General features: G+C 45.3%; 1 protein-coding gene across 3 annotated transcripts in view; it reads right to left on the bottom strand.

The window, feature by feature from the left end:
* Positions 1–21,026, bottom strand: part of LOC130030042 (nuclear body protein SP140-like) — a 71,277-nt gene that overhangs the window by 2,756 nt on the left and 47,495 nt on the right. The window contains exons 16-24 of one of the 3 annotated variants that reach the window (XM_056121139.1): positions 19,066–19,122; positions 16,693–16,797; positions 14,375–14,520; positions 13,648–13,686; positions 10,640–10,684; positions 5,273–5,388; positions 2,325–2,442; positions 1,899–1,970; positions 1,392–1,535 (exon numbers count right to left, since the gene is read on the bottom strand). In XM_056121139.1, coding sequence (XP_055977114.1) covers positions 1,392–1,535; positions 1,899–1,970; positions 2,325–2,442; positions 5,273–5,388; positions 10,640–10,684; positions 13,648–13,686; positions 14,375–14,520; positions 16,693–16,797; positions 19,066–19,122 — 842 coding nt within the window. Of the gene's footprint in view, positions 1–1,391; positions 1,536–1,898; positions 1,971–2,320; positions 2,443–5,272; positions 5,389–10,639; positions 10,685–13,647; positions 13,687–14,374; positions 14,521–16,692; positions 16,798–19,065; positions 19,123–21,026 lie in introns of all 3 variants that reach the window. The other 2 variants (XM_056121159.1, XM_056121150.1) reach the window with 2 other exon arrangements.

Genomic DNA, 21,026 nt, shown 5'->3' with positions numbered 1-21,026 from the left:
GCAAACGCCCTACTGCTGTGCTATCGCTCCAGCTGGAGAGAAATTTCAGTTTAATCATTCCAAATGTTCAGTAAGAATTAACTCAGCTAACAGTAACTGATAATTCATGATTGCTTGGATTACTGATCTTTATTTGGGAGGCAGAGAAGTCCCTCCCAAAAAAGACTACAGTCTAACTTTTCATCAGAAGAGTATTTTTCATTAGATGAATTTATCACTGTATCACTGTCATCCCATTGTTCATCAATTTCCTCGAGCAGGGACCAATAACGTCTCCATTCGCCCTAGCCCTGAGATTTTAGCAAGTGCCACATTGGAGGCTCTTTCAGGGTCAGGAGAATGAGACCCATCATAGTTACTGGGTTTCGGCATATCGAATACGCCATGGGGAGCTTGCCAGATGAATTTATAAAACATCTAATTTTTAAAGTGTTGGTTATTTCCTTGGTGAGCACACAAATATTATTTGTAAGAACACAATAGCACAGAAATGTCTAAGGTAGATAAATGGCCTCTTCCCCTTTCATTCGCACCTTTGAGGGATCCCTTGTTCACTTTTTGACATAAAACTAGGAAATTCAGCTCTGAAGAGATGATGCCCAAGATTTTGAAACCTGAGACATTTGTTTGAACACTTTAAATGGATGGGCTGGAGTGATAGCATGGCGGGTAGGGCATTTGCCTTGCACTCGGCCAACCCAGGTTCGATTCCCAGCATCCCATATGGTCCCCTGAGCACCGCCAGGAGTAATTCCTGGGTGCACAAGCCAGGAGTAACCCCTGTGCATTGCTGGGTGTGACCCAAAAAAGCAAAAATAAATAAATAAATAAATAAATGGATGGGCTGGAGAGATCATACAGGAGCTGACTATGGCTCTTGCCTTGCACTCTGTCATCCTGACTCTTGGTCAGTGGTGCCAGGACGTGGCTCTGTGTTGGAGCACCAACTGCCTTGCATAGATGAGGCCGTGGGTTCTATTCCAGTATCCCCAACATCCAGTAACCTGTGGCCCCCAAATCACATGGGTAGTGGGTCCAAGAGCAGCATATGTGATCCCCAGCACCACATATGCTCAGTGATCCTGAGCAGAGCCAGGAGCAGCCCCTGGCACTGCGGGAGTGCCCCCTAAACTTAACTAAGTCTGCTTCCTTGCAAGGTAGAGGTCCGCAGAAGCTCCCTCTGTAATGGAAAATGTCCTCTCTAAGGAGGGAGCCCGGCCGAGACCCTGGGAAGGCAATGGCACCTTCTGATTGGTTGTTCGCTCTAGAGGTCAGATTCCTTCCCACCCGGCTGGCTGGGTATCCCATCTGGTTGGCAGCTTTGACCCCATCCATCCAAGATAAGGGTAAAGTGAGTGACCCGACAGGAGACAGCAGGGGGTGTCACCTACCTCGAAAAACGTCTTGTGGCTCTCAACAATGTGCCGCATGTCTCTCACAAAGGCCCCCACTTGCATGTATTTCTTCTGACGAAGCTTTTGCCTGATTGTGTTTAAACACTTGGACCTGTAGTCCCCCGGCGTGTGCATTATACCCTGTGGGCAAAGGGGTGAGCGGGCAGGCAGTGAGTGGGGGGCTTCCACAGGCCTCCCAACTGAGCGGTATGGGCGCACTCCTTCCCCGGTCTCTGCTGGAATCCTCAGCATCCTAAGTGAGCACAGCATTAGGGGCTGCTTCTAGGACTGGCACGCAGTCTTCTTGGACCTGCAGCCTCAGAGCTGGGAGGAAGCAGTCCCCCACCCCCCCCACCCCCGTGGGTGGTTAGCCCCCACTGCAGCCTGGACAGCTGAGAGGGGCTCCCCCAAGACGCCCCAGGAGTATGGAGAAAGGCAAGTGGGGCCCCTTGCTCTCACATCACAAAAGAGACAGACACTTGGGGCTTTGTTGCTGATACTTACATGATAGGGTTCTTGGACATAAAAGGAGCTCTTAAAATAACTATATAACATCAAGAGGAGGAACTTACACTTCTGCAAGAGAGATTTTAAGTGATGAGAAGTTTGGAGGAAATGAGCTCGTAGAGGCAGAAAGCATGGCTCCCCCTGCACACAACAATCCCCTGACCCTTCCTCCCAAATCACCCCCCCCCCTCACACACGCACACACACAAACAAACATGGGTTTGGGTTTGTCTGCAATAAGGACTTTGCTGTGAGGGTGTGGCATCCAAACAGCTAGAAACAGCTCTGTACCCAGGAACCACCAATACACACACACACACACACACACACACACACACACACCCCACACAGCACGCCCCCACCCCCGCCCCCTCTCTCCTGTAAACAGAAAGGAACAGACTTCAGGCTAATATTTTAACTCACCAAGTCATTTCTATAATCCATCGGCCATATCAGGACTTCAGATTCACGATAACTCTGATTCTGGGAGGAATTTTCCTGGATATTCTGGACTGAGCAGAAGATGCAAAACCACGGATCCCTGAGAAATCAGAAACGGTATGGGCAAAGGCTGCTTTCCAGGGAGTTATCAGCTGCCACCCGGACAGCCGCTGAAGCTCATGGTTTCCTCCTGCTCCACAGGAAATCCCATCGCGGGGCTCAAAATAGTCGCTCTCCAAAGGCAGGGGTGGCCAGGGGGACATCTGGGCTAACAGATGCTCATGGCTCTCAAAACTTGGGTTCTCATTGGAGCCACACCAGCCTGACCTTGAGTCTGCCAGAATCGAGTACTGGAAAGCAGTTATGGAAGGTCCCAGCGTGCGGGGCCTTGATGAGCCCCCAGACTAGAGTCCAAGTCAGCCACCACTTGGCTGAAAGAGCCACAGGCAGAAGCCACAGGCATCTTCCCAGCTGCCCGGTGGCTAATGCCCAGAACAGGAGCTACGAAAGTCCCTGGGGGAGGAAATGGGCCCATAAACCTTGCATGCACCCTACGCTCATTCCCGCCATCCTCTCTCCGGGGCTCTGTGCGTGCCGGGAGGCTCAGGGCAACCTCCTGAGAGGGGTCATTCCTTTTGACCTGGTCCCTGGCCACACTTAGTGCTTGTTCAGTGAACCCCAGATTTAAGGGTCTTAGTGTGGGTCTATGAACCAGGGACAGTGGCCTCGAGGGCTGGGCACAAGCTCCAACACTTTCAACTTTTTCATCACCTCCTCAGTAAGGGGTGCATATTTTATTTTTTATTTTTATTAGTGAGACACCATGAGGTACAGTTGTAGACTTACAAGCTTTTGTGCTTGGGTTTCAATTATACAATGATCAAGTACCCATCCCTCCACCAGTGCCCATTTCCCACCACCACGGATTCCAGTATCCCTCCCCCCCCACCATCCCACCCTGCCTCTGTGGCAGGGCATTCCCTTCTGTTCTCTCTCTCTCTCCTATTGGGTGTTGTGGTTTGCAAAAGAGGCAATGGGTGGCAATTTAAACCTGAATGTATGGGTGTTATCCTCCCCATTCAAGTGTACTGGAGGGGGGGTTCAGTGGTGTGACCTCTTTCTCTGACACCCCATAACCACAAACAACAGAGTTTTTGGTGACTGCCAGAATCCGTTGTCGCCTCAAGATATAGTTCTTTCTTTATACATTTAAAAAAATTTTTTTTTATTTGGAGGTTGGGGACACAGCTAGTGGTACTAGGGCTTACTGCTGGCTCTGCGCTCAGGGATAACTCCTTTAACTCCTAAAGGGGCTTGGGGGACCATATGGGATGCCGGGGGTAGAACCTGGGTGGGCTTTGTGCAAGATAAGTGCCCTGCCCGCTGTGCTATCTCTCTGGTCATATTTCTGGATCGTGCCAGACACATGCAGCCACATGCAGTCTTTATGTTGCTTTTTTGGTGAGGGTCACACCCAGCGATGCACAGGGGTTACTTCTGGTTCATGCACTCAGAAATTACTCCTGGCGGTGCTCGGGAGACCATATGGGTTGCTGGGAATCGAACCTGGATTGGGCCGCGTGAAAGGCAAACGCCCTATCTGCTGTGCTATCACTCCAGCCCCACACATGGAGCCTTTAAAGGCTTGTTATGCATGGTGGAGCAGAAGCCAACCCCAAGGGAGAGTTGCTCTTTAAGAAAGAAGGGCATTGGGGCCAGAGCAATAGGAGAACAGGGAGGGCATTTGCTTTGCACATGGCAGACCTGGGTTCAATCCTTGGCATCTGATATGGTCCCCCAAGCACTGCCAGGAGTAATTCCTGAGTACAGAGCCAGGAGTAAACCCTGAGCATCGCTGGGTGTGACCCAATAGCCAGAATCTGGATACAGCCCTGGTACTGAGAACAGATGACTGGATTAAAAAAAAACTATGATATATTTACACATGGAATACTATACAGCTACTAGGAAAAATGAAGTCATGAAATTCATGTATAAATGAATGGATATGCTGGTGAAATAAGTCATGAAATAAGTCAGAGGGAGAGGGACAGACATAGAATGATTGCACTCATCCATTTGTGGGATATAAAAAATACTCAGAGTATGAGACTAAAATCCAAGAACAATAGAAACAAGGTCCAGGAGGAATGGTTCATGGTTGGAAGCCTACCACAAGTGGTAGTGGGGGGTGGTAGGACAGAGAAGGGACCACTATGACAATGATAGTTGGAAATCACTCTGGACAAGAACTGAGTGCTGAAAGGCGGTAAAGGAACAAACATGATAACCTTTTAGTGCCTGAATTCCAAAGGATAATGCTCAAAAGGGAGAGGGGGAGAGAGAGAGGGAGAAAGAGAGAAGAAAAGTGGGAGGTGGTGGTGGGAGGGGGACAGGAGGAAATGTGGGACACTGGTGGTGGGAAATGTACACTGGTAAAGGGACAGTGTTGGAAGATTGTATGACTGAAACCCAATCATGAACAACTTTCTTACTGTGCATCTCATGGTGATTCACAAAAAAAAGGAAAGAAATGAAAGAAAGGAAGGAAGAAGGAAGAAAGGAGGAAGGAAGGAAGAAAGAAAGGAAGAAAGGAGGGAAGAAAGGAGAAAGGAAGGAAGAAAAGAAGGAAGAAAGAAAGGAAGAAAAGAAGGAAGGAAGGAAGGAAGGAAAGAAGGAAAAGAAAAGAAAGAAGGAGGGAGGAAGGGAGGGAAGGAGGAAGGAAAGAGGGAGGGAGGGGAGGGAAGGGAGAGGGGTGAGGGGGAGGGAGGGGAGGAAGGGGGAGGAATTGGTGGAAGGGAAAGGGAAGAAGGGAGGAGGGAGGGGGAAGGGAGGGGAGAGGGGAGGGAGGGAGGGGAGGGGAAGGGAGGGGGAGGAGATGAAGGAGGGGGAGGGGGAGGGGGAGGGGAAAGGGGTCAGGCATCACCAACCTTTTGGGATTGATGTACTGGATGTGACAGCGCTTGTGGAAGGATCTGGGGCAAGAATCACAGCAGAAGAGAGTTCCGCTTCTGCAGCACACCACACACACGTTGGAGTTTTCTGGCTAGAAGGGGGTAGAGGGGGACATCGTTGGCCCCCTGCAGCACCAGAAGGCATGTGGAGACTCTGCAGCGTATCCTTGACTTGTACCCATGGGCGACAGTCTTCCTGCAGCCTTAAAGGACCAACACTGGGCAGAGGGCAGAGGTTTGGGAAGAAGACGCTGGTGCGCAGACAGCTCAGGAAGGAGAGTGTGTTAGACCAGAAGTTTCCTTTAGAAAGACAGAGATCTGACACAGAATGGCTGGCTGATTAGCACCGGGGGGGGGGGGGGGGGGGGCGGTGGGGGGCGGTGGGGAGAAGGGTGAGTTCAAGATAATCTGAAAATTTTCTTATCCTTCTGGTTGAACTTGTCCCAGAGGAGTACAGCCAGGTCTTATCTCGGTGTATTCATTGCTTCGTCTAAAGCACAGGTTCCCAAACTCATTTTGGCTGCCTCTTTGCAGAAAAACATTACGCACATCCCCCAACTTCAAAAATCTATTCCTTTAACCGAACAAACAAAAAGATGCGGCAAAAAAAAATTCACATTCTTTGATATACCCATATTGCTATCTATGTCCTAAAACATAGTAAAAAAAGATGTTGCAAACAAAATATCTTGAAGTTTGAAATGATTTATTAAAAGCAATCACAGTAACATAGAAACCAACAAAACTCAACAAACAAAAGCAATAATGATACTAGCAGCAAACAACTTAGTTAAATTCTTAGACAAGGACATAGCAACCCCATGATAAAACATAACAATACTCACGTAAAAATTGATTTTTATACTTATTGCTTTTAATGCTAGATCTTTGTTAGCTAATCAATTTCAACTCTAGAATAGTATCAACAGTTGTAGCTTTGGTATGCATTAAAAAAATAGGTCTTTTTTAAAAAATTTAAAAATAAGTAAAATATCTTTCTGGGGAAATATCAACCATAGTGACATTTGCATTACACACAGAAAATTAAGGTAATGGGATATAATATTTAAGCAAAATTTATAAACCACATTGAAAATCATCAGTGTACTGCTATCAATTTGTTAATTCTAGGCTATTTTTTCTTTTCTGCTACTGGACTTAAAGTTTTTGTGCATATTTTACTTTCTTAACAATGAAATGATTATTTGAAAACTAATGAGAACAATTAATGTAGAAAAGGCATTCCCCCACATGGCCTCTCTTTCTAGCTCTAAGAGAATGAACTTGGCATGAAATTATGGATCTGGAGTCAAAACTCTGGTCTCCTAATTCTTGGAGTGGTCCTATAAGTGTTCAGTTAACAACTGTTTTTACTTTTAATATTTTGTTATTAAATTTTTAAAGTTACAGTTTTAGTTAGATGCTTACGCTAGCATCAAAGTATACAGTATTAATGTACAATACAAAGTTACTGCATTCCCCGCCACCAATGTGCCCACAACCATCCACCATGGTCCCTATGTGTCACCTCTAGTTCAATCACCATTCCCTCTCACCCTCACCCTCTTCACCCTCCCTCAACGTTTTTGTGATCAGTATTGTAATTCCAGGTCAAGAGTTTATCACTAGCTATCATCAGTTGTCTTTTGTTTAGTCATACTATATTTCACAGATGAGTGAGATAATCTGGTATTTAACCTTCTCCTTCTGACATACTTTGCCATGTATGATATCCTCCAGTTCTATTCGCCTTGCAACAAATTCATGATTTTGTCTTTTTTGGAGCTGTATCATATTCCACTACATTTATTTCACTCTCTCACTAAATGTGTAAACACACACACACACACACACACACACAACTTCTTTATCCATTCATTCATTATTGGATATTGGGTTGTTTCCATATCCTGATTATTGTACTATATTAGTTCTATTCTTACTTTAATGAGAGATATTCAAGCTGTTTTTCATAGAGACTAAATCAGGTGATAGTCCTACCAAAAGTGGATGAGGGTTTCTTTTTCACCACATCCCTGCCAACACCAGTTCTTTCTAGTCTTTTTGATCTATGCTTTTGCACTGGCGTAAGATGACATCTCATCCCTGTTTTGATTTTCATTTTCCTGCTAATCACTGGCACAGCATTCCTAAACTAGCTGTTAGTCCGTGGTTTATGCTTTTTAGCTAACAAATGTGACTTCACTGAACCCACATTCCACGAAATAGGGTGAAAAAATGTGACTTAAAACTTTGATATGGTTGCCCATGATTCAGGATAAAGTGTTAGGTATCTGCTTTTGTAGCCAGAACTCTTACATTTGAATTTGAATTTCTCCTCTGCTCCTATGCCTGTCAGTTCTTGTTGTAATTTTGGAAGTGCTTTTGTGTTTGCCTTTGAACATTAAAATATATTTAAAACTGTGACATATTCGATGTGCCAAACACAGTAACAACAAGTCTCACAATGGAGATGTTACTGGGCCCACTTGAGCAAATCGACGAACAAGGGAGGACAGTGCTACAGTGCAAATATGTTCACTTTAAAAACATTTTCAAATCACTGGTTGAAGTCCAAATGGAAAGCCTCCAAAGTATTGACAAAAGGTGAACAAATCTTCATGTCCTGAAGCTAATAACTGTATTCCCTTGTCCCAAATTCTGTTTATCCAGAAAAATTTTTGCCACAAATTTGGAAATAATCATTTTTGTTTTGATTAGACTCAAAAACAAAATCTACAAAATCTCTTTCAGCTGTAGATTTGTTTCACTAAATTTAGGAAGCCAATCTGCCAAATAAGCAATGTAATTTCTGGACTCCATGAAGTGGGCCGGTAGAGCAATATCTTTGTTTTCAACAACTCCAGCACTGAATCAAAGCATGTATACACCAAATCAAAAAGGCACCGTTAGCAGTGAACAAACTTCTGCATGAAGCAGTGAGTGAAAAATTCTTCGTCATTTTCAATACAAAGTGGTACAGTCTGTGTTTCAGTGAATGGCTTCACATTCTGATGATCTAATGACATGGGAATGCAATGACCTACAGAAGTATTCACTCACACTTCTGACAACTAAATATTGATGAGAGACATAGTGCACAGAGAATATATTTAGAATCACTTAAGAATTATGCAAGAAGAGTCTAGTAGTGTCTTATCATTGCTGGACCACTAGCAGCAGCAATGGACAAGGGATTACTTAGGGGCATTTCCTTTTATTTTAAAAAATCTCCCATAATATGGAGAGAAAAATACAGCAGGTAAGGTGCTTGCTTTACACATGGCCAATCCAGGGTTAGATCCCTGGCACCACATATGTCCCCCTGAGTCCAGATAGTAATGATCACTGAGCACAAAGAAAAACTCTTCATGCGTGAAATAACAATTCTCCTTTAGCATCAATTTGCATTTAAAAATACTTTTTGAGATTTTTTTTTCAATGGCAGGTACACTAAAAGTAAGGCTTGATTTCCTGCAAGAGAGGCTGATCAAGCTGTAGAAAAAACTGGAATTTTCTAAAATGTTCACGTAATGAGTCTTCAGCACCTTCTGCCATTCCATCGATTCTTTTGGTACTGGATTGTTTCTCAAAGAAACTTTCTTGATAATATCAGACACTGAGTTGGGTGGCAATGTGCATAATACTTCATTACAGCTGGTGGAATGAGTTCTTTGTTAAAAGTGTGCAGTATTCCTGATTTAGCAACCAGTAACAAAACATTTGCAAACGTAAGTCAGCCCACTTGTCAACATGTTTGGATCTTGTTGAAAAAAATTTTTTGCAATGTTGGCTGTCTCTGATGTTTTTAAGTACTTAAAAGTAAGATATATCCTTATCTTTATCATCAGCCCAAATTTTCGTTAACTGTTCTGTGGTTTTGGAGGCTTCATAGTCTTTGATAAAAATGTTGACCAAGCAATCACATGGGAATACACTGTTTGTAACTGAATAAAGCCACAGTTCAAGTATTCAAAACTGTATTGTCTGCATTTTTTCTTAGTTTCAGCCATGGTATTATCTTAAAAACAATAAAAAGTAGGTGCTTATCAAACAAGAGGTATGAAATTACCAAAATATACAACAATTTATATCATTGAAAAAGTGCCATTGGTCTTGCTGGCAAAATATACAACAATTTAATTCATTGAAAAAGTGCCATTGGTCTTGCTGGCAAAATATACAACAATTTAATTCATTGAAAAAGTGCCATTGGTCTTGCTGGCATCAAAAAGGTTTTGTAATAGTTGTATTGTTAGGGAGCAGCCACTCAGCTGGTTCACAGTGGTTTTTTTTTTTTTTTTTTTTTTTACAGAAGATGGTAAAAGACAACACACTAGACAACTCACTACTTAATCGTCAGGCTTCTTGTTGGAAGCTTGTGATTTCTTGGAGCTCTGCCCTTATTCTCCCGGATGATCTCAACTACACTCTGGCCATGCCAACTATTTTCTTCTAAACTTTTTCTTTTTTTGATGGATTGAGAGTCTGTAACTTACAGTACTGTCACCGATGGCTTCCCAAGCACATGGGAATATACCACACGCCCAACTATGGATAAATGGATCAGGAAATTGTGATATATATACACACAATGGGATGCTTGCGGCTCTAAGAAAAGACAAAATCATGCTATTTGCCACAGCGTGAATGGAACTAGAGCAGATCATGCCGACTGTGTTTATACCCAGTACTTAAGACCTATTTCTTCAGTTTCGCTTTCTGAGATCAACAACCCTGCCCACCCCACTTACCATCATCTCTAGTATCTAACCACTTTGTGCCTCAAACCCTCTGCTTCTGACTGATTCCTCTCTTTCTGCTTCCCAGCTTACCCCGCACGCTGCCATCCACGAAGATCCTTGAAGATACCCTGGATTCCTTCCTTTCTCCAGCCAGCTATGCAGTCCTCAACCTGGCCCACTGGGTCCTACTCTTTTATTTTTTTCCTTCTTGGGCCACACCCGGTGATGCACAGGGGTTACTCCTGGCTTTGCACTCAGGAATTACTCCTAGCGGTGCTCAGGGACCATATGGGATGCTGGGACTCGAACCTGGGTCGGCCATGTGCAAGGCAAATGCCCTACCCGCTGTACTATGGCTCCAGAACCCTGAGTCCTATTCTTAAACATCCCACCTTGCTCTCTCTCAGTGCCTTTGTAAGGCCCAGGGAGGGGAGGCAGAAGCTCTCCTGGCCAAAGCACCTGGTACGTCAGAGCACAGAGTTCTGTTAACCTGGACTGCATCCTAACAGAACATCATCAAGGAAGCATGCCAATGACACAGATGCAAACAGAGGGGGCAAGGCCTGCTCTGGGGCTACAGACGGGAGCTGGGACTTACACAAGGGTCATAAGCGGTACTGTTGAGAGGCGTCGGTGCTGTCTTCTGGAAAGAGAAAAAGGACGGAGTGATAACACTGCAGGTGAATTTTCCTCAGCCACAAGGTCCAGTTTGCCTTCCTTTTGTCAGGGACTCCTGGCACATACTCCCCTTTGTGTAAGCATTTCCTTCACATCTGCTACTTGGGTTCTATCTGTCTAGCTGGGGCATGAACAAGCAAAGAGCATTCGGTTCTGTGTCAGTGGCAGTTTGGTCCCCAGCAGTTCCACTCCCAGCTCCACGCCCCCACTCAGGCCTTCGGGAAGCCCTGTGGGGAGTCTGATTCTGGTTTCTAAGATGGACCAAGAGCTTCAGAGAGAGTATCGGGCCGAGGACTCAGCACCCAAAGTCCTCATTACCTGGACAACATGAAAGTGTGCTAGAGAACCCCAGTGCTTTCTCCAGCTCTCTTAGGGCTCAGGACTACAGAGAAAATGAATTCAGAGTCACAGTGAAATAGTTTCTTCTCCTCAAGACAAGGTCTGTGATGTCTTCTTCCTAATCCCCAAAGCTTGTGTTGACTTGGGGTATTGTCTGTGGGAGGCCCGACCTCTTAGTCTGAACCAATGACTGCATTGGCTTTTACCTATCAGTTGGGGCAGAGAGACCAGAGGATAACCAGTGTCATCCAAAGCACAATGACCCGGGAGCTGGCCATGCACGGTCCACCTCTCTGCATGGTTCTACACATCCCAGCAGTCCATTACTGCTCACCCATGTTGGACCAAGAGATTTTCTTTGGGTTCGTTAGTCTGACTTCTTTTGCACTAAGTGACTAACTCCCTGTACAAGGTGCAAGTTCCAAAGTGGCTAATTGAGGGAAACCATGAGTGCACAGATAGGTGAATGTGGCTGTCACTCAGAAGATAAGGTTCCTTAAGCAGCTGGTGAATGATCAGTTCGGCTAGGGCCAGAGCAATAAGATAGCAGGTAGGACGTTTGCCTTGCACGCGACAGACACAGGTTCGATCTCTGGCATCCCATATGGTGCCCCGCCCCCCCCCCCGCCACCCCAGAAATTACCATCAGGAGTAATTCTTGAGTACAGAGCCAGGAATAACCCCTGAGCATCTCTGGGTGTGGCCCCAAATGAAAAACAAACAAAATGATCAGCTTGGATTTGTCACAGAGCACCTCAAGAATCATCGGGAAACTTAGGAACAAGGAAGCTGCTGACATCTCCAATTGTCACTGAGTACTAAGAGTGATGCAGTGACAGAAACTGGGGCACTCAGAGACCCTCTGAGAACTATGGCTGTAAGAGCTGTGAGCCCAGAGGGGACCGAGAGCCTTTCCCACAATGAAGGGAGGGGAAATGACTAGCCTGACTCATCACCCACACCCAATCGCTCTGAGCTCCCCAGGACTGGGCAGAGATGTTCTGTAATGAACAGATCAAAGAACATCTCCTCCAGAAAATCCATTGCACGCAAAACCAGGTTACTGAGTCTAGTCTAGAGGCAATGGGGCAGGACTCAGGAGCTAGTGTGGTCAAGCCTGAAATATCACCAGTGGCAGGACTGGCCAAGGTATCTCCGTCAAAGGGGAGGTGAGTGGGCACTCTTCATCTCACCTTGAAGCGAGTGCCCCGATTATTTTATTTTCTTGAGTGCTGTCTCCATGAAGGAAGGAAGTATCTCCTTGAAGGAACTCTTGCAAGTCTCTCTCTCTCTCTCTCTCTCTCTCTCTCTCTCTCTCTCTCTCTCAAAAGAAATCAAGGAAGGGAAGAATGTGACCTGACCTGTGTCTTGGTTCTACCAGGTGACTCACAATGCCACACTCCTTCAAGAGGAAATTATCCTTTGATAGAGTGATCACAGGATGTTTCTGGGGAAACATTTTCTTCACTTTGGATCCAAGAATCATACCATTTTGTTATCTTTATTTTATCTTATTTTAAAATCTATTGAAGGAGCATTGCATTTTATTTGATCTTTTTAAAAAAATTGTTTTTGGTTCTGAGCCATACTCGGTGGTGCTAGGGGATTACTCCTGGCTCTGTGCTTAGGGGCCACTCCTAGCTTTGTGCTCAGAGGTCACTCCTGGCGGTACTCAGGGAAGCATATGCGGTGTCAAGAGTTGAATTGGGGTCAACCACATGCAAAACAAGTGCCTTAAGCTTTATACTATTTCCCCAGGCCCAGAACATTGCATTTTAACATTAGGAAAACTTGCAATATGCAGCATGCAAAACAACACTCTAGTGAGTTGATAACTGAAAGTCCAAAGTTTCTCCTTCATCAAAGAATTAAATACCTTTCCCTAACAAAAAGAGTTGATGAGAGCCAGAGCCATAGTATAGCGGGAAGGCTGTGTGCCTTGGACACAACATATCTGGTTAGATCCCCTGTGCCCCAGATGGTCTCCTGAGACCACCAGGAGTGATTCCTGAGTACAGAGTCAGGAGAAATCCCTGAGCATCACCGGGTTTGGCCCAAGACCTCCCTTCCCTGCAGAAATAAGAGCTGTTGATCATCCATCCATGCCTCTAGACCACCTGTTAATCTTATTTGGTGAGTGTCTGCTTCGTGAGGCAAATTTTGCTCCATTCCTGTTTATCATTAAGTCTGGAACCCAGAAAAACCGAAGAGAAAACAGTTTTGCAAAAGCAATTGTCACTAACTGGGTCGCCACATGTCTTTCTTATTCATCTTTTCAACCCCATCTCCCATCTTTCATGTTTAGCTTAAGACAGTATGGCATCCCATATCTCCTAAAATAACCAGATGAGGTCAGGTCTGACTTATTGTCTATATATGAGACTTATTCCCATCACCATCTCCAATGTTTTCATGCTCCAAGGAGTCCCGTCCTCCCACACTATAATATACGAAAGTAGCAAGAGCAAAAGCACCATGTTACAAAATCAATCCATCAAAATCAATGTATTTAGAAACCTGTAAGGCCAGAGAGATGGAAAGCGAACACTGGGAAAGACGAGACACTGCAGGACGGCCCACGACACTCACCCGTCTTCTTGATCTTGGTGGATTTGGAAGAAGATTTTTCTGAAAGAGAATCAGGGTTGATGCTGGGATCAGTTTTGTTCTACTTTTGTGAGCTCGCTCTTTCCAGCTGCCTCCTGGGTACTGAATGTCAACGCAAATGCAAGTTGTCTTTACAGAAAACAACCATCCTCCCCACGTCTTGAACATGCTTCTCTTTGGAATTCAGACTCACTATAAAGCCAACTGCACCCTCTCTCTAGCTCTCCTTGTAAAGTCTTGCCAGGCTTTTCACTTTAACCGCTGCTGAAGATGCAATTTCCTTTCATACCCTCCCGCGGGCTAGAGCGATAGCACAGCGGTAGGGCGTTTGCCTTGCACGCAGCCAACATGGCCGACCCGAGTTCGATTCCTCCGCCCCTCTCAGAGAGCCTGGCAAGCTACTGAGAGTATCTTGCCTGCTCGGCAGAGCCTGGCAAGCTGCCCGTGATGTATTCGATATGCCAAACACAGTAACAACAAAGTCTCCGATGGAGATGCTACTGGGCCCGCTCAAGAAAATCGATGAACAATGGGAGGACAGTGACAGTGACAGTGACCCTCCGATACTGCTTAGCTTGAGTTCTACGTCACCTAGGAAACCAGTACAGTGAGTTTTGGAGGGGACTTTAGAGAATCGTGTGTAAGCTGAGACTGTGTGGGGACTACCTGGTAGAAAGGAAGTGAAGGTGAAGTAAAGTTTCCACGGTACCTTAATCAGCTCCTTGAGGGTCCAGCCCCCACAGCGCACAGATAACCGCCAGTTCTTCCATGATCCCCTCCCTCCTTCAATTTCAAATTCCCGGAGCGTGAGCCATGCCTCTCCGTTTTCTCTCAGTATACACTTGGACGAGGTCCCTGCAAGGTCAAGATGAGCTGTGAGTCGTTGGCTGCCAGGGTGTGCCCCCAACAGCAGTAAATCCAAACCTGGCTGCCCACCAGTGGGATCGGGGCCAACCGTGAGACTTAAAGGTGAGGGCAGAAAGGGTCAGGCTGCCCCTTTCTTGGCTTTTGTGCAATAAGGAGGATGATAATGACCAGGAACATTGACTTGGAAAAAGGAACTTGTTCAATTGAAGAGAAATAAAATGGTCTGTTTCTAAAGAAGGGTCAAGAGGATGCTCTTCCTTTCTTTGAGATGTGGGGTAGCGTGAGAGTGACTGGCAGGGAGCAGCTGAGACAGACGGTGGCCATGTGGCATTGTTCACAGATACCTCGGCTGGTATAATGTTGATCATCCAGGGAATGGTATCAATGGTCCTGTTTTGAATGCATGCATAGTCTATGTTAAAATGGTTATGAAGGGGATCAAGATCTAGCACAGGGGGTACAGCAATTGCTTTGCATGTTGGTGGTCCTGCTTTGATCCCTGGAACCACACATGGTCCCCTGAACTACCCCCAGGAGAGATCCCTGTGCATGGAGTCAGGAGTAAGCCTGGAGCATAGAACGATGAGTAACCCCTGACCCAGAAATCTCAAAAGTAAAATAAAATAATTATGAAAATACTGTCTAGCAGGGAAATGAAATGACACATATGCAATAGAGGTATGGAGTAAACATTGAGAATTGTTGGTAACCCAAAAGGAAAGAGAGAGTAAGAGGGAATGTGTCTGTCACAGAGGCAGGGAGTGGGAAGGGGTGGGGGTGGCAGGAAGGACACTGGAAACACTGATGGTGGAGAATGGGCACTGGTGGAGGGATGGGTATTGTTTGATGGAAACATAAGCACGAAAGTTTGTAACTCTGTAACTGTATCTTATGGTGATTCATTAAAATAAAAAAATAAATGAAAAATTTTAAAAAAGAGAGCTGTTGGTATCTGGAGACCTCTGTTTTGGGGAAAGGGGAATTAATCATGACAAATGAACATGCCTAGTGTTCTCTATTGCTCGAGGCCCTGGCGTTCTCTATTATTATCTGCAAAGTAGTTTACATCTGTTTTTTAGCTCTTTTCTCATCACAATATGGTAAGGCAGGTTTTATTACTATGCCATTTGGCAGAAGAGGAAGTTGAGGATGAGAGATATGGGTAACCTGATTCAGACAGAACAGCTATGTGGTCCAGCTAAAGCTGGAATCCCAAGCTCTTCTCGGCCAGCACAGCCATAGAGACATTTCAGACCTGGGATGGCTATTGAATTTCTCGATTGTGTACATTCTTAATCTGGAATAAAAAAAAAGCTTCTAGGGTGCTAGATGGGTGGCATGGTGGAAGGTAAAGATGGTTTGGTAGGATAACTTTTATGAATTGTGTGCAGGGAACTGCACCCAGAGGTGTTCAGGATTACTCCTGGCCCTGCCTCAGAGGTTCCTTCTAGTGGTGCTCAAGGGACCATACCCGACGCTGGGGATCAGACTGGGCTGGCTAAGCGCAAAGCAAACATTCTACCTGCTGTACTATCTCTCCAGCCATTGTTTATGAATTTCAAAAGCACAGCAGTGCCATCTTTCCTCCAGCTGATCTGGGATGACGATGCAGAAAGTGCACAGAGAAGGCCCCGGGTGTCAGTCTTAGAAGGGTCTGCTTGCAAGGCTGACCAGGTCCTGGCTTTGGGGAAGAATCTCATGATTCCCAGAACTTAGAGGTGGGCTCAAAGTACCTCTATTGTTTCTACAAATGACATGGTTCATTCCAAGCACCTGTCTTCCTTATGGGAGTCTTGACTTTTGTGACAAACATGAGACATAATGCCATGTGGCAGCAGATTCGAAATTCAGGACTTTGAGGCTCAGGACTGCTTTTCAAGTAGATCATATCCCATACATGTTGCTAGTTTGTTGTTGGAGAATTTAAGTGCACCCTCTGCAATTCCACCAGGACAAAACTTATAAACACACCCCGGAGTCCTTTGGGCTCTGTCCCATGTGACTTTTTTTCCTTGACTGATTTTGCTTTGGAGCTATTCAGTAGAGTCAACCAGTCACAATCACCATATAATGAGGCTCATGAACCCAAGAGACCTGAGGATGGTCTTGGAGACACCCAACACTTTTCATCTGAAAAGCAGAGAACACCATGAAACTTACCAATCTTGAATTTCTCCTTGTACAAAGTCCCCTTCACCTCACCACAGGTCACGGGCAGCTCAGGAACATCAAAGTTCATATTTCTGTCTTTGCGAGTTCTTAGACCTGCCAGGAGGCATGATGGTAATTAGGGTATTTTTCCTCCATCTTCCTCTACCTCTGTTCTGTGACTCTCTCACCCTTCTTGAGAGTTCTCCTTTATTTTATTTATTTGTTTTGGGCCACAGCTGGTGGTACCAGCTCTTATTCATGGCTCCGCAACCAGGGATCACTCCTGGAAGGCTCCAAGGACTGTATGGGGTACCAGGGATTGAACCTGAAGCAGCTATGCTCCAGGCAAGTGCCCTACTTGCTGTAATATCTCTCCAGCACCAAGAAATCTCCTTTATAACATAAAATATATTGATTTTCTCCCACCATGAATTAGTTCGAGATTGGGCGCGTTCAGGGTGCTATGGCCATAGACCAGAGCGATAGCACAGCGGCAAGTTTTTTGCCTTGCACACAGCCAGCCTGGCCAAGCCAGGTTCGATTCCTCCGCCCCTCTCGGAGAGCCCAGCAAGCTACTAAGAGTATCTCGCCCATGCAGCTAAGCCTGGCAAGCTACCCGTTACGTATTCAATATGCCAAACACAGTAACAAGTCTCAAAATGGAGATGTTACTGGGCCCGCTCAAGCAAATCGATGAACAACGGGAGGACAGTGACAGTGACAGTGATGGATTAGTTACATTTCTAAGTCTATTTGGGGCAGTGGCGGCAGGTGACAGCAAGGTGGGGGACGAAGGGAGAAAATTAGATAAAAATAATGTAATAATGTCCTCCACTCTCACTCTGTAAAATCTTAACATAAAGGCCTTGTATAGGAGGAGAAATTCCTGAGAAATTCCAATGCCCCTCACATGATGATCTGTCTTCTGATGAAATCTGATGAAATCCCACGGGAAATTTCTAGTCACCGAACTACTTGGGTTTAGTCAATGGAGGGAAATCCCTCGAGCTTTGGTTTTGTCTCCAAAACTAAGTCACCAGGAACCAACCCCTACAGGGCAAGCACTCCTCTGTTCTCTGCCTTCTTTCACTTCTCTTTCAGGTGCCTTTCCTCTGGGTCTGGAAGCTCGGAATGAGCGGCTCAGAGCTGGGCCATCTGTGTATACTGGGGGTGCTGGGGGGGGGGGGGAATTCCACTGCTGCAGGGTGGATAACGTCCTCAACTGGACTTTCTAGGCAGAAACTCTCGCATCTGCCTTCTGGCTGGCTCTCAGGGAGAGCCAGGAAACAGATGCTGAGCCTTGCCTCTGATGGGATGTGCGTGCTCTGTCCATGGTCCTAGGAGACAGGCTACTGAGCTCAGTTTAAGGGAGCTGACGTCTAATTCACTGGCCACCCCCCATTGGAGAAAATGGTTGGCGAAATAGAGGCAAAAAGAAAAGGACACATGACAACCAAAGGAATTATAGAAACTTGGGTTCAGGTCTTGGATTTCCACCCGAAATCTCCTTTGCTGGACAGCCTTCAGCTCTATGTGGGCAAGGGGGTGGCCAGAGAGTGAGCCCATGACTCATACAACATATACTTTACACAGGCTTCATTTTATTTTTGCTTTTTGGGCCACACCCAGTGATGCTCAGGAGTTACTCCTGGCTCTGCACTCAGAATTACTCCTGGCATTGCTTGAAGGACCATATGGTTAGCCGGGGATCAAACCCAGGTCGGCCGTGTACAAGGCAAACGCCTTACCCGCTGTACTATCACTCTGGCCCCAACAGACTTCATTTCTATCTCCTCAAAAGTTATCAGTGCAGTGTAAGGAACCCAGCACAGGCCCAGAATAGCTGATGGTCAGTGGGTCTGCCATATCAGTGTTCTGTCCTGTCGACTAGTCTGACCAAGACCCGCAGTATCCTGGGGGTTGTCCCAACTCCAGAACCTAAGTCCAGAAGCCGAGTGGCCACAGAGTATCAGCTAAAAGTTTAGATGCATAGGATTGAAAGTACATTGTTTTGAATAAGAGTAAAAACAAGCCCCAGAGGAAGACGCTTATTCTAAGCCCCACTCGGACTTTCAACTAACCTAGCAGAATTAATTTCCAGCCTCTCTCCAAAGTGGAATTTTAAGTCAACTAATCTGGAATTCCCTGCTTGTACTAGGAATAAAGTCGCTTCATAAGATCCCCACTGCCCTGGAGGGATGACGTCACCCCCCTGTTCTGTTCCCCCTTTATTCTGAGATTTATCCCATTTGCACCACACATTAATTGTGGTGCTTTTTTACTTGGTGGACGGGATAACTGGTTCCTGGAATACAGCCAACGAGAGCTCAACACTGACTTGGATGAATTTTGTCTTTAACCATATTAATCATGTATTTTAACCTCTTTTTCTTCTTTTTAACTTTTTCTTCAACAGTTTAATGTTGCTTTGTCTTCTCCCTGAAAAAGTAGAGAAACAAAACTATTAAATTTAATAACACCATGCCCCATTCGCCCTCTCCTCTCTGGAAAGAAAGATGGCGGCCACATGGGTGCCTTGTGGAGAGCAGGTGTGAGCCGGGGGTGTGGGGGCGACTAAAACCCCATGGGAAGGGGGGCGTTCTGGTCCGTTCTTCACGCCTTACCAAGGCCACCAGTTGCCCCCCACGAGCGGCTCTCCAGCACGGCCACAACTCCAGAGCACAGAAACCAATCTCTTAATTATCTGACTCTCAGTAGAAATACTTCCAGGGTTAATCAGGAAAATAGCGGAAATCCAAAACAAACATTTAATTCTTGAACCCAGCTGTAGAAAGCGAATCACTTCACAATGCTTTCTCAGCATGTCTGATTTGGGGGGAGGGGGTAAACTCTAAATAATAGTGGTGCATCTTTTATTGAAACAATGAATCTAATCAAAGCAGATGGAGTGTCAACTAGAATTCATCTGCCTCGCAGGCATCGGGAGGGGTGGGAGGTGGGGTTTTATTGGGGTTCTTCGTGGTAAAAAATAAGTATTGGTAAAGGGAAAGGTGTTTGATATTTGCATGACTGAGACCTAAACCTGAAAGCTTTGTAACTTTTCCCACAGTGATTCAATAAATAAATAAATTATTTAAAAAATTTAATAACACCAATAACACTGAAAATAGAAGAATTTCATAAAAACATGCATATGTCATTTTTCAGGAGGCTGTCTAGTGCCTTGGGAAAAAATTCCAGTAGCCAGAGTGATAGTACAGAGTTTAGGCTGCTTGCCTTGCCTTGCTGCTTGGGTTTGATCCTTGGCACCCCCTAAGGTCCTTGAGCCCACCCAGGAGTGATCCCTGATATTGGCGTCAGGATTGGTGTTCAGAAACTGTATCCCTGAAAATTGATTATGAATAATATTGTAAATCATGGTACAATAAACAACTTTGTAAATCATTGGTCACTGTCACTGTCACTGTCCTCCCATTGTTCATCAATTTACTCAAGGAGGCCCAGTAACATTGTGAGACTTGTTACTCTGTTTGGCATATCAAATACATCATGGGTAGCTTTCCAGACTTTGCCATGCAGGTGAGATACTCTTGGTAGCTTGCTGGGCTCTCTGAGAGGGGTGGAGGAATCGAACTCGGGTTGGCTGTGTCGGCCGTGTGCAAGGCAAACACCCTACCCACTGTGCTATCGCTCCTAAATGTGGGTAATACCCACTGTGCTAATCAGTGGCTGAATAAATAGCAGTACTCCTATATAAAAAAAGAGGATATCAAGAAGAGGTAGACAGGAGGTACCAAGGGCAGGGCAGGGGCCTCAGACACGTGGGTGGCATAGAGGTATGGCATGTATATATGTCTAAATCACAAGCCAACAATGCTTTCAGGAGTTGACACTGATGGTGGAAACCAATGCTGAAAGATTATAAGTCTACTTGCAATAACTTTGTAAATCGCAGTTTAAATTTTTTTAAAATGAAAGTTATAAAGAAACCTTTCTGGATTGATATAAATGTTCTATTTGATTATGGTGGTGGTTATATGACTGAAAATTTTCAAAACCCATCAAGCCTTGAAAAGTAAATTTAATGTAAAAATACATTTAATAAAACATAGTTTAAAAAAAGATTTAGGCCAATGAGCTGCTGTTTCTGGCTCCAACCAATGACCTAGGCAACCATTAAAGATGCTCCTTTAAGGCTGGAGTTTCCTGGCTTCAGGATACAAGAAGGGGAGCTGTCCAGGATCCAAGTAGGGGGACATTAGGGGCCAGCTTTGGACCCAGAAGGGCAATTTTCCTACACAGGTACCAGGGAACCCCACCCAGGAAGAGATAATTTCTTCACCTCTCCATAACTCGCTATAAACACACAAAGACATTCTGAT

This window comes from Sorex fumeus, unplaced genomic scaffold, assembly GCF_029834395.1.
Source record: "Sorex fumeus unplaced genomic scaffold, SorFum_2.1 ptg000005l, whole genome shotgun sequence".
Lineage (NCBI taxonomy): Eukaryota > Metazoa > Chordata > Mammalia > Eulipotyphla > Soricidae > Sorex > Sorex fumeus.
Note: the sequence above shows the minus strand (reverse complement) of the source record. Positions and strands in the feature narration are given on the sequence as shown.